This window comes from Exophiala mesophila (assembly GCF_000836275.1).
Source record: "Exophiala mesophila strain CBS 40295 unplaced genomic scaffold supercont1.2, whole genome shotgun sequence".
Classification (NCBI taxonomy): Eukaryota; Fungi; Ascomycota; class Eurotiomycetes; order Chaetothyriales; family Herpotrichiellaceae; genus Exophiala; species Exophiala mesophila.
Window position 1 is genome coordinate 2,023,989 of NW_015622505.1, and position 11,413 is coordinate 2,035,401.

The 11,413-nt window shown below is 49.8% G+C and overlaps 4 protein-coding genes across 5 annotated transcripts; 3 read left to right on the top strand and 1 right to left on the bottom strand.

The window, feature by feature from the left end:
- The first annotated feature begins 302 nt into the window (after positions 1-302).
- Positions 303-2,489, top strand: PV10_02566 (phosphoglucomutase). The gene is made up of 2 exons (XM_016366892.1): positions 303-863; positions 920-2,489. The coding sequence occupies exons 1-2, from the start codon at positions 512-514 to the stop codon at positions 2,227-2,229; spliced, it is 1,662 nt and encodes a 553-aa protein (XP_016226410.1). The 5' UTR covers positions 303-511; the 3' UTR covers positions 2,230-2,489.
- Positions 2,490-4,523: 2,034 nt separating this feature from the next.
- PV10_02567 (uncharacterized protein) lies at positions 4,524-5,653 on the top strand (the record flags this gene model as incomplete). Its single annotated transcript, XM_016366893.1, has 3 exons — positions 4,524-4,605; positions 4,667-4,759; positions 4,815-5,653. 3 exons carry the CDS (start codon positions 4,524-4,526, stop codon positions 5,528-5,530), a joined length of 891 nt encoding a protein of 296 aa, XP_016226411.1. The 3' UTR covers positions 5,531-5,653.
- A 570-nt stretch (positions 5,654-6,223) lies between these two features.
- On the top strand, positions 6,224-8,172 carry PV10_02568 (uncharacterized protein; the record flags this gene model as incomplete). The annotated part of the gene is made up of 3 exons (XM_016366894.1): positions 6,224-7,275; positions 7,327-7,477; positions 7,526-8,172. The coding sequence occupies exons 1-3, from the start codon at positions 6,331-6,333 to the stop codon at positions 8,170-8,172; spliced, it is 1,743 nt and encodes a 580-aa protein (XP_016226412.1). The 5' UTR covers positions 6,224-6,330.
- A 681-nt stretch (positions 8,173-8,853) lies between these two features.
- PV10_02569 lies at positions 8,854-11,345 on the bottom strand. Of its 2 annotated transcripts, none has more exons than XM_016366896.1 (4): positions 10,457-11,345; positions 9,528-10,376; positions 9,373-9,472; positions 8,854-9,266 (listed from the first exon to the last, which is right to left on the bottom strand). In XM_016366896.1, the coding sequence occupies exons 1-4, from the start codon at positions 10,908-10,910 to the stop codon at positions 9,008-9,010; spliced, it is 1,662 nt and encodes a 553-aa protein (XP_016226414.1). In that variant the 5' UTR covers positions 10,911-11,345; the 3' UTR covers positions 8,854-9,007. The 2 variants fall into 2 exon arrangements, with proteins under 2 accessions (XP_016226414.1, XP_016226413.1); XM_016366895.1 differs by having other exon boundaries at positions 9,528-10,394.
- Between the last annotated feature and the right edge of the window lie 68 nt (positions 11,346-11,413).

Genomic DNA, 11,413 nt, shown 5'->3' on the forward strand with positions numbered 1-11,413 from the left:
GCGATGAGCAGGCCCACCAAAAAGCCTGGGACAAAAATTGACATCCGTCAGACGAAATGACTTGCCCGTGGTTATCGGAGTTACTGTGGCATGAGTTCTCGTCAGACAATTTAATAGATGTCGTGGGGGCGCTCCCAAATGGGTCGATGTGGCGTGAGCCCCAATCCCTATGCCACTTGGTCCCCAACGCCAATTTGAATGCTACCAAGAGGTGGTCATGATCGAGGATCGCGGGGTTACTGTTGCCCTTATGACGTTTCGTTCCTGCTGTGGAGAAATAATTTGTCGGCCGTTGTCAGACATGTGAAGATCCCTTGCTTCCCTTTCACTTTTGTGACTTTACATACAATCCTTCTTGATCCCGCCCCGTCAGACATCTGTTTTTGTCCTCGCTCGCACTGACCTCATGTGCCTGTCTCTGTTGCTCGGGTTTTATTTCAATTGCCCTGCCCTAGCTTCCCCAACTTTTGAGAGCTCATCATAAAATCCGTCACGGCACCAGTTAGACAAAATGGTTCAAGAAGTCCAATTCAAGTCCTTTACTGACCAGAAGCCTGGCACTTCGGGTCTTCGCAAAAAGGTCACCGTCTTTCAACAACCCCACTACAGCGAGTCCTTTGTCACCTCGATCCTTCTGTCCATTCCCGAGGGTGCAGACGGTGCCTGTCTCGTCGTCGGCGGTGATGGCAGATACTGGAATCCTGAAGTCGTCCAGCTGATTGCCAAGATTGGTGCTGCTTACGGCGTCAAGAAGCTCATCATCGGCCAGAATGGCATCCTCAGTACCCCCGCTGCTAGTCACGTCATCCGCATTCGAAAAGCAACAGGCGGCATTCTGTTGACGGCCAGTCATAACCCTGGAGGTATGAACCTACCGTAAACTCACTACCAAAGCTGGACGCTGACGAGCATGATCTAGGTCCAAAGGCTGACTTTGGCATTAAGTACAACCTCGCCAACGGAGCCCCTGCCCCGGAATCCGTCACTAACAAGATTTACGAAAAGTCGAAAACCCTCACCTCATACAAGATTGCAGACATCCCCGAAGTTGACATTGGCACAATTGGCACAAAGAAGTATGGCGACTTGGAGGTCGAGATCATCGATTCTGTGGCCGACTATGTGACATACCTCAAAGAAATCTTCGATTTCGATCTCATCCGCTCCTTCTTCAAGTCCCAGCCCGACTTCAAAGTTCTGTTTGACGCTTTGTCCGGTGTCACCGGTCCCTACGGCAAGGCTATCTTCCAAGGGGAGCTTGGTCTCTCCGCCGACAGCGTCCAGAACGTCGAGCCAAGCCCTGATTTCAATGGTGGCCATCCCGACCCCAATCTCACCTATGCACATTCTCTGGTAGAAAGAGTTGATAAAGAAGGAATTCACTTTGGGGCGGCCTCAGACGGCGACGGAGACAGGAACATGATCTACGGCAAGAATGCCTTTGTCTCCCCTGGTGATTCTCTTGCCATAATTGCACACTATGCCAAGCAATACATCCCTTACTTCCAGAAGCAAGGCGTCTATGGCTTGGCCAGATCCTTCCCTACCTCTGCGGCCCTCGACCTTGTTGCCAAAAAGCAAGGCCTGTCCATTTATGTTGTCCCCACCGGATGGAAATTTTTCTGCTCCTTGTTCGACACAGACAAAATGTCCATCTGTGGCGAGGAATCTTTTGGCACGGGATCCAATCATATCCGTGAGAAAGACGGACTGTGGGCTGTGACTGCCTGGCTCAACATCATCGCCGGCGTTGGTAGAGACACGGGCAAGTTCCCATCGATCTCTGAGATCCAGAAGCAGTTTTGGGACGAGTACGGACGGGTGTACTTTACTCGATACGACTATGAGGATGTGAGCAGCGAAGGTGCCGCAGATATGGTCAAGTACCTCAAGGGCAAACTCGCCTCCAAAGACACGGTTGGATCGGTAATTGGTGGCCACAAGGTCAAAGAAGCCGATGATTTCTCATACACTGATCTGGACGGGTCGGTGTCCAAGAACCAAGGAATCTATTTCATCTTTGATGACGGCACTCGAGTTGTCGTTCGCCTCTCTGGAACTGGTAGCAGTGGTGCCACCATTCGTTTGTACGTGGAGAAGTTGGAGGAAGACAAGAGCAAGCTGGGTCAAGAGACGCAAAGCTACCTTAAGGGGTCTGTGGATCTTGCCATTGAACTCCTCCAACTTCAGAAGTTTATCGGTAGGACAGAACCGGATGTCAAGACCTAAGGGTCAACCATTTCACATCGGCGGATCTTGGCCAACGTTCGGCGCGATCCACAGTCTGGGTTGCGACGCTGAATCATGTTACAAAGAAACGTTGCCTTGTTCTACAGTTTTGCATGCTAGATAAGTTGATGATCAGATGAGCAGAATTCAAAACATTCCTACTTCCGATGTTTACACAAAATCTTTGTTCGATCAAATTTTCTGACTTTCCGGGAATACACTAAGAGCACGATGAAATGTGATGCTGTGGCTGGTTGCACGGATTCTGGGTCCGGGTGCAATGCCTCCGATCGAAGACAAAGTCTCGTCTCCAGGTTTGTAGATTCTGGCGTGTGCTGGCGTCAGCAGTTGAGGCTGGAGCTGAGACACCTGGGTTCCACAGGAAAATCAACAAGGTCGTTGCTCAAGACAAATCGCGATTGACGTGCTTGCTGCGGCGTATCTGAAGCATCTCCCAATCCTGGTCGACCACTCGGCTATCGATGCCAAGCCCCGGCAATCTTCCAGCCTTCGTAGATCATCCAACCGGCCTTTTCATCTTCCGTTCTGCCTTTATCTCTTGCAATTTTCACGTATGCGCCCTGTAGGTAGGTACCTATCTAAGAGGTGGTCTGTCACAGCCTGGAGTACAAGCGTCATCTCGTTCCACTCAACGTTCAGATCTTGCCAAGCGTTGCTCGACATCCAGAACCTTGGGTGGGACCTAGAAGCCTGTGGGTTATTTTGCATTTGACATCATATCTATCTTGTCAACTGTTCTCATGTTTATACATTCCAGAGAATCGTAGGAATTGGCAGGATCAAGTCGTTGACCCGAGACTGGCACAGGAGCACAGCCTCGTGCTTGGCGGAACGATTGATGATAAGATGAGTCGGGTTTGTTTCCTTACTGGGCTCCAAGTCGACCACCTACTTCAGCTGTCCTTCAGACCTCCCAACCTTGGTTTGATTGTGAATTGAGAATTGAGACTGGCTTGGGGGTCGAAGGGGGTTCATTTCCGCAAAATTCTACCGCTGCTGGTGAGGGTGTATTATGGATGTAATGATTTTCGACTATATCTGGTTCAAAGGAGAGAGAGTCTCTCTAGGAAGGAGGTGGAGTAACAAGTAAGGCAGTCAAGTCATAGGAGGTGCAGGTGCGTGCGAGTAGGTATAGTACGTACTCAGGTAGGTAGTAGGCGTGGAAAGTGCGCCTGAGGCGCCCAAGACCTCACACCGGCAGCCACCCGCAGCTGCCGCGGAAAGAAGCACAAGGCGGGGCTCGCCGAGCCTTGGCACACAGAATGACAGATCAACTCATGCGTCGATCGTTCCATCTTGTCTTTGTTTTGCATCCTTATGGTGACATTCATTGCGCGGCCAGCTATCATAATATACTTACTTTCCGAGCGTTTTGCAGGGCCTCGTCATCCTCATCATTGAGGTTTGTGATCCAAGCTTGAGCAGTACTGACGACGAGTGCTGCCTGAGTCGAGTTGAGATGTAGCCCCCTTTCTTCGCGGTCACCCGAGATGAGGGCGTCAACTCATGCTCGAAGCCAAGATCAAGACCCAGACATACTACACTGATGCTTGACGCAGCCACTCTCTTCTTAGCTTCCGGAAGTATAGTGTTTGAAGGTGATCCACATGCATCGACTTGGTCTCCTGTCTGAGCCTCGTGATTGTCGATTGCAGATTTTGCCATGGACGCTTCCCCGTCGTCTGGATGCTGACATGTCACGGAAGTGTCCTGTCCGCCCTTTGCGTGCGAACCCGTCGGATGTCCTGGGAACCTCCAATGATATTGTCGATAGACGGCAATCGACACTGATACAACTGTTGACCAAGACCAAGTGGATCGTTGTGTTGCTGATGATTCTTAGGATGTCTGGTTTTCGTGCTTGGCGTTGTCACCATTCCTTTGTCTCTACCAGAGTATGGGCGTAAACGTCTTTGAGACGTTGGTGCCAGGTTTCAGCATCACTTGTATATGAATATTGGGTCTCCAGATCACCATTTCCCCCGAGTGTTTGCACAACATGGCCTCCCTCATCCCACAGACTAGACAGCCGCCCTTACGATTCTGATACTCGTGATACCCAAACGAACATTGACCGACACTTGTTCTTGCACCTTTCTTTACTCTCCTTCTGATTCAGCATGTGTGATCCTTCCTCCGCTGCAGAAGATGGCCCCTTCCATCTCCGTCGATTGGAATCGTCTTCTACTCTCACTAATTCCCCATTCAACTCACCTCAATTTTCCAGAGACAGTAGTCGAAATTCGAGTCTGGAAAGACAGAAGAGACACATCATGTCTCAGCAGACTGAATCTTGGCGCAGAAATGCAAGCTCGACCAAACGATACCTTTACAACGAGCTCACTGTTGCCTACAGTAAGCCTTTCAGCCACCATAAGTCCCCAGCCTGCACGGTTCCTACTGACGTCGACTTCAGTGAGTCTCGTGGTGATTGTCTGCTTCTTTGTCTCAGGATTGATTGACTCTGTTGCTTTCAACTCTTGGAATTGTTTCGTCCAGATGCAGACTGGTGAGCACTCTCCCATCATCACCATGCCATTGCCAACTCTAACATTGTCTTGCAGGCAATACCGTCTTCGCGGCTCTTGGATTGGGAGGACAACCTGCCGCAAGCCACTCCCAACAGTACTACAAATCTCTCACCTCCATTGCCTCGTTCTGTTTGGGGGCGCTCTTTTTCAACGCCCTTCATCGTTGGCCGACAGGCTTTCATCGACAACCATGCTCCCGCCGACGCCTGATCTTCATCCTCTCCTTCTCCATACAAACCACCTTCATCGTCATCCCTGCTGCGATAGTATCGGCAAACCTGGTCTCGAACAAGCCTTTTATTGCCGGCGAATTCTCATCTGGCAACACAAGTATTGAACCTCGCATGACCAATTTTCTCGATCTTTGTCCCATTGCCATTCTATCCTTTCAAGCTGCAGGTCAAGTTACACTTTCTCGGCTTCTCTCCCTCATGGACCTGCCGACCATTGTCCTCAGCACACTGTACCACGACTTCGTCGCCGATCTTTACTCGTTAAGAAATTCATGGCAAAAGAAACCCAACATATTGGAATTTTTCTGGGGCCCCCAAAAGAGACAAGTGACGCGGCTTGGAGCCATCATTTCCCTCTTTTTAGGGGGAATAGTTGGTGGTGAGATGTACAAATCCTCCGCCGGCATGGCTGGAGCCCTCTGGCTCGCCGCCGGCCTCAAGCTTCTCGTCACTCTGAGCTTTCTCTTCTGGAAACAAGAGATTCCAACTACTCACGACGTTGACCAATCCGCATGACCCGAATAACTGGAATGCTTCGGTGTACGATCTTTTGACCTCTAGACTATAACGATAACGACTGAACGAAATTGCTGCTTGAGAAAAAAGGCACACTGGGTTTGGGGGGTTTTTACTGAGCAATCTTTCTTCCCATATTTGAGAAAAGGGCCAAGGAATTGGGCTTGAGAATGGAGACGAGCCAACCTACCAGCATTGACAGATTCGCCATGGGGGCCAGAAGTCTGTCTGCCTTGCTGCCTGATCGTGCATGTGACCAGTATCAGTTCTGATGCACGTGATCATGTTGAGCCTCACAACGCTACAGTTACCACAATACTACCACAATAATACTACCGGATGAGCAAAAGTAGCCGATCACCCTGTCACTTGTTCCAAGTTCGTATTTGGGATCCAGCAAGTCTTTGCGTCTGACCAACTCCTCTCTTCCAATCGACCACGAGTGAGCGGGTGAAAGGCCACAGAGACCATTCCTTCCAAAGAACGATATCTCGTTGCCAGACTGCGACATATGTCTGTCCCAGCGACGCTACGATTCCAAGCCTCGTCGTCGTAGCGTCGCGATCGCAGGAACCAATGACGCCCATCCATCTACTGACCATTTCCGCTCTATCACTTTCGTCTTCGCGAGAACGCGAACGTTTCGAGCGGTGAACCGTTAAACGACCTCTGTTACCAAGTTCCCCCCAACAACTCTCACTGATTATAATTCTTCACAAATCCTGTCATCATCTCCATTCATCCATCCATCGTCTGTCCGCTTGTTTAATGATGCCCTCAGTGTTCGATTTTCCATCATCATGAATCAGACTTTTGGTCCACCTACATATCGATCTCAGCCCTTATCCTCCCCATCTTCGATTTGCTCAAATGATAGTCAAGATCAATCCGATAAATCTGACATTGAGTCAACAGACGAAGACGACTTGACGGTCGTAGACACCTTATCTCACGTCACCAGACCTAGCCCAAGTCCACCTCAATGGAACAAGTTCCCGCCTAAGGGCACGACAAGTAAGGCTGGAGCCAGTCGGCCCACCTTCTCCAAGCGTCGCCTAGCCTTCTTTCGTTTACAGGCCCGCTACCCCCGCGTTTCCGCCTTGCTCTCACGCAATGGACTTGATGTCAATCAGCGACTTATTGTCGGTGATTTTGTCACAACACACAAAAACCTTGTGGGTGACCAACTGACTGAGATCTACGGTGATACTACTAGCCCACCACCGTCCATCCTCGATCTTGTGCCTTCCTCATGGAAAACTTCACAACTGCCGGAGGAATTGTTGGAAGTTGGTGCTCGGTTTCGCCAGAGCGACCGCCCCGAGCTAACCACCAGCCCCCGAGACTCAAAGCCGACGAAATGCAATGACCGTCCTCTTCACTGGGTTTACGACCAAAGCCAAACACTTGCACATATCAAGGAATGTGGAGATACTCGAGATCTAGCAACTCCGCAGGTGCCCCACGGTCAGTACCCGCTGCCTCCCAGAGCGTCAGTCCTAGCTCCCTCCCCTAGAACATCTGCATTTGCCTCACTGGCTGCCACTCCAGCACCATCTACCCAGCCGTTGACAGCCTCGCATTCGACATTTACTCGGGGCCAAACTCCTGTCACCACACTTCACTCAGTCCCAGGAACTTATATACCCAAGCTGTTCTGGACATGTCCATGGTACCAGAAGGATCCTATTGGGCATCACAATTGCCGCTCTTATAAAGCTAAGAGGATTGACTCTGTTTTGAGAGTAAGTCTGTCCGCCGTGTTGTTCTACAAGAGCAGTCTAACTTGTCTCAAGCATCACGCCAACGAAAAACATGCAGATGATCTTACCCCCGAGATTAAATCACGCATCAACGCAATCGGCAGACAGCCCTCGGCCGAGGCTAGATGGAACGCTATTTACATGGCCATTCATGGGGACGATCCTGCGAATGTCCCCTCAGGCTGTAAGAAAAGCAATGATCTCATATAGTGGGTTACTGACGAGAGCACAGACTGGACGGAATCGACACAAGACCTCGAAGTGAAAGAAGTCGTCAATAGAAATCTAGAATCAGCCAGGGTCAGCGGGCTGGGCCCGCAACAGTTTGTGCACGAAATGCAAGAGCTGGCTTTCAAGGAGTGGCAAGAGAACAATGCAACAATATATGCAAGGTATGCACGGATGCTGCACATAGCTTGCACTGTAGCACCTTTGTTGGTCAATGGGGGACACAACACACACCCCGGACCGATCCCGTCATCTGAGTCTGTCATCGATTTCAATTTGGGACCATACATGGTCCCAAATTCGAACGTCGCGAATGGGGTTCCATATGGTTGGCGCGCATCATCCTCATCCATGGAACAAGCGGTCCCTTCCCTTAATGACATACAGGAACCGTTCTTCGAGCCTTTTCATCAAGACAACACGGTCTGGCCACCGGTGAATTATTCTTACAATCCATTCTCGCTTACATCTCCCCAGCTTGGTCAATCAGTCCCGTCCTATATTCCTCCTGCTGAGGTCCAGCTCTCAGACACCAATACCTTAGGATCCTTAAATGTGACACCACCATCCACACATAGATCTGATTCATCAGGTGATCCTAAGGCTCCATCTCCCGATTCTGGTTATGTCTCTGAGCCCAATTTTGGTTAAAGATTGTTGCCACCTTATGGGCGTCAACGCTTATTATACCTACGCCTATACCTATGCCTAAATACATCTATATCAACTCCGACACCAACACCAACGTCAACTTCAACGACAAAGCAGACGATTTTCTTTTGTAAAATACTATTGGCGAATACATAGGGAACCCAGATCATCACCACGAAAAGACCAAACCAGGACAAAATACACTTTTTACGCATATGCATGGGCATTGTCGGACATATTTTAATCGACGACTACCTTATTTCAGAGATCACGAACGTACGCACACACCAACACACGCGGGCAAACATGGAAATCAAGATTTTGGACATTTCCAACGTCAACACCAAAGCAGTGCCCGCGTTTCTCTATGCAACAACTTTGACACCAAGTGATGCACATTCGGGGTCATGAAGCCGGCATTAAGACCCCTCAACTGATCCACCGTCTGCCATAGCGATGCGTTTTCTTGACATTGAAGGTGTGGTAGAGGGTTTTTCTTAAGAATACCTATGATTTCTATTCTGTTAACTATTCTCCAAATACCAAAAAATGAACGAATACCCTTGGGTGGTTATGGCAGACGAATTGTGGCTGAGATGGTCCAACCTTTGAATGTAAAGCTTCCCCTTCCTTGTTCCCTTTCACCTCGTCTCACTTCTTCCTATAACTAACTTCTCTCTCCCTCTTCTCTCTCCCTCTTCTCTCTCCCTCTTCTCTCTCCCTCTTCTCTCTCCCTCTTCTCTCTCCCTCTTCTCTCTCCCTCTTCTCTCTCATCCAACTAATCTTTCCTCTTTCCCTTCTCTATCTCATCGAACTCTGCGTTTCCCTTCTTCATTCAAGCCCAAGCTCCGACGACGCTCATGCCAAAAGCACCAAAGAAGACGAGCAGGCAAGCGTAGACTCGTCTTCTTCCTCGCAGGACCCTCCAACTGGCGTCACTGAGGAAGTCTTCAGACAATAGCTCCACTAGGGAAGCGTAGACGAGAAGGCCGGCCGAGATGGCATTCATGATTCCTACCAGGAGGAGCCCAGTTTTCGATTCGGGATGATAAAGCGTGTGGAGGCCGAGACCGAGTGCTTGTCCTACCGGGGTCCTGTGAACAGTAGGTTAGATCAACTTCAACAACGGCACCGGGGAAAAGATTGGGATGGTGGAATGACCAGACGTCGGTAGGAAAATAGCAGTGGGAGACAACTCACGTGCATCCATAGGCCAGAGCCATCAGCCATGGTTGTATGGCCCTCTTTTCCCACTTGATGTCAGCAATGCGGGAACCTAGGGCGAGGCCCTCAAATGTTTCTATCAACCTAGGTCAGCCAGGGCACACTTTTCCTTAACTAGTTTGGTCACGTACGATGAAAGACAATTGCGATGAGGAGAACAACAAAGTCGCTGCCGGTGGAGACACTCAGCGCCATGCCAATAAAGACGCTGTGGAAGAGAATCCCGAGCTCCAGTAAGACACACTGCATCACTGCTTTTCTTTGTTTTTGTTCTGGTGTAAGCTCGATCTCGAAGTGAACCGGAACTTTGAAAACATCGGGGTTCTCTTTGCCGCTGAAATCGGGATCGGCCTTGCTGGAAACTTGTTGAAGTTGATCTCTCTCGGAAAGTTCTGCGATTTCTGCATTTTCGGCAAGTCGCGAAACACGCTGCCCGACACTTGAGGAGCGGCCTTTCAAAAGCCCTAGGTTCCGCATGGGGACCTCGTCGTCATTTGACGGATTGGTTCGGGGCTGGGGGCTCGAATCCGCAAGAGCATTCTCAGGCGATTGACTGGTGTTTTCGATGTTGGTCGCAGAAGCCGTTGAGGATGATGGATAGCAGGATCGGACCGGGGTGAAGACCATTTCGATAAGAGTGACGAAGAAGACGGCAGCTAGAGCAATGGCTCCAGGCATTGCGTCGTAGTCACTCGTCCAGAAGTCGCCTAGGCACTCATTGCCAAGCATGATGAATGCCGTTGGCAAAAGATGCACAAAGGCCGTGGCGATCAGAACCCCTGTTCCAAAGTGTCTTGCCGCGAACAGAAAGATGGAAGGAATTCTTAGACGTGGAACCTTTAGAGCCAGGAGAGGGAAAGCGCACGCGCTACCAGAGACGAAGAGAACGATAAAGACTGCGCCGATGTGAAGCGGAAGGTTGTAAGTGTCTTCTTCAGATCCGTCGCGGCATGCATCTCTTTTTTTAAGCCGATATGTCTCTGAAGAGGCCACAAAGGCTGAGGGTGTAAGGTTAGATGATACATGTTAAGTAGGGAGGGGGTCTTTCAGATGAACTCACGGTCTTCAAGAGTGTGGTTTGCGGGCTTGGAAAAGAGTCCATAGTGTGCACAGAGCATGCCACCGTTGATCAAGGTCAAGAATAATCCACTTCCGAGAGAGCATGATAATGTGGGCTTGCTCTGTAAACAGGGTTCAAGCCCAAGGTTTGTAAGCTTAAGGCGCGAGGTCAGTTGGCCTTTGAAAGATGTTCCAAAATCTTTCAAAGGCGAACCCTCGCGCCTGGGCGAGGAAGGAAGGTCGATCTTCTCAGAGTGATCATAGAACTGAGGCAAGAAACCATCACCAGAACCATCGAGATCATTGCCAGAACCTAATTCGCCGTACTTGTGCTCTCGTGCATTGGCGATGCCATCAAGATCCTGGCGGGTGGTCAAATCAGGGGCCAAGAAAGGCGGGTTCTGGTTCCAGTCAGGATGCAAAACAGTCTCATCGACACGAGAAGGACAATTCATGTTGGGCGGGATGAATGAAGAAGCTCAATAATGGTGAGGAGAGAGTACAGGTCACCTCAGGTCGATCAAAGATGTAGATAATGGCCGTAGAGAAGTGAGTGAGAGCATCATCCGTAAGGTCAGAGCGTCAGAGCACGAAAATGCCATGGGGCTAGACTGATGGGCGGAGTCGTCAAGGCCAAGATCGGGTGTATGATACGAAGTAAGAGAATGTGTGCCAGTGACAAGGCGCGGCACTTCCGACGTCTCACCTTGGCTTGACATGACGTGGACTCTTTAGGCTATCAAGTGGAACTGAGCTTGTAACAGTAGACCTAATGTACCTAAAAAGACTTGTGGGCTAATATTACTAGATTGAATAAACGTGTGTTGTTGGTGTTGATGCTGTCAAGATAGAGGATTCAAATTTTTCAGAATCAGAGAAGTGTAGAAGGAGAAGAAGTGGAAGGATCGACCTGTGGTTGTGTTCATAGAGTTCCTTCCTATGATTACTTTAGAACAGG

What these genes read in the sequence shown, in the direction of transcription:
- PV10_02569 (XM_016366895.1), bottom strand. Translation starts at nt 10,910, where the DNA reads ATGAATTGTCCTTCTCGTGTCGATGAGACTGTTTTGCATCCTGACTGG. An exon ending in AAACCACACTCTTGAAGACC is followed by an intron (nt 10,395 to 10,456) that starts GTGAGTTCATCT and finishes TTACACCCTCAG; the next exon opens with CCTTTGTGGCCTCTTCAGAG. An exon ending in GCTCTGGCCTATGGATGCAC is followed by an intron (nt 9,267 to 9,372) that starts GTGAGTTGTCTC and finishes TACTGTTCACAG; the next exon opens with GACCCCGGTAGGACAAGCAC.
- PV10_02566 (XM_016366892.1), top strand. Translation starts at nt 512, where the DNA reads ATGGTTCAAGAAGTCCAATTCAAGTCCTTTACTGACCAGAAGCCTGGC. An exon ending in GGCCAGTCATAACCCTGGAG is followed by an intron (nt 864 to 919) that starts GTATGAACCTAC and finishes AGCATGATCTAG; the next exon opens with GTCCAAAGGCTGACTTTGGC.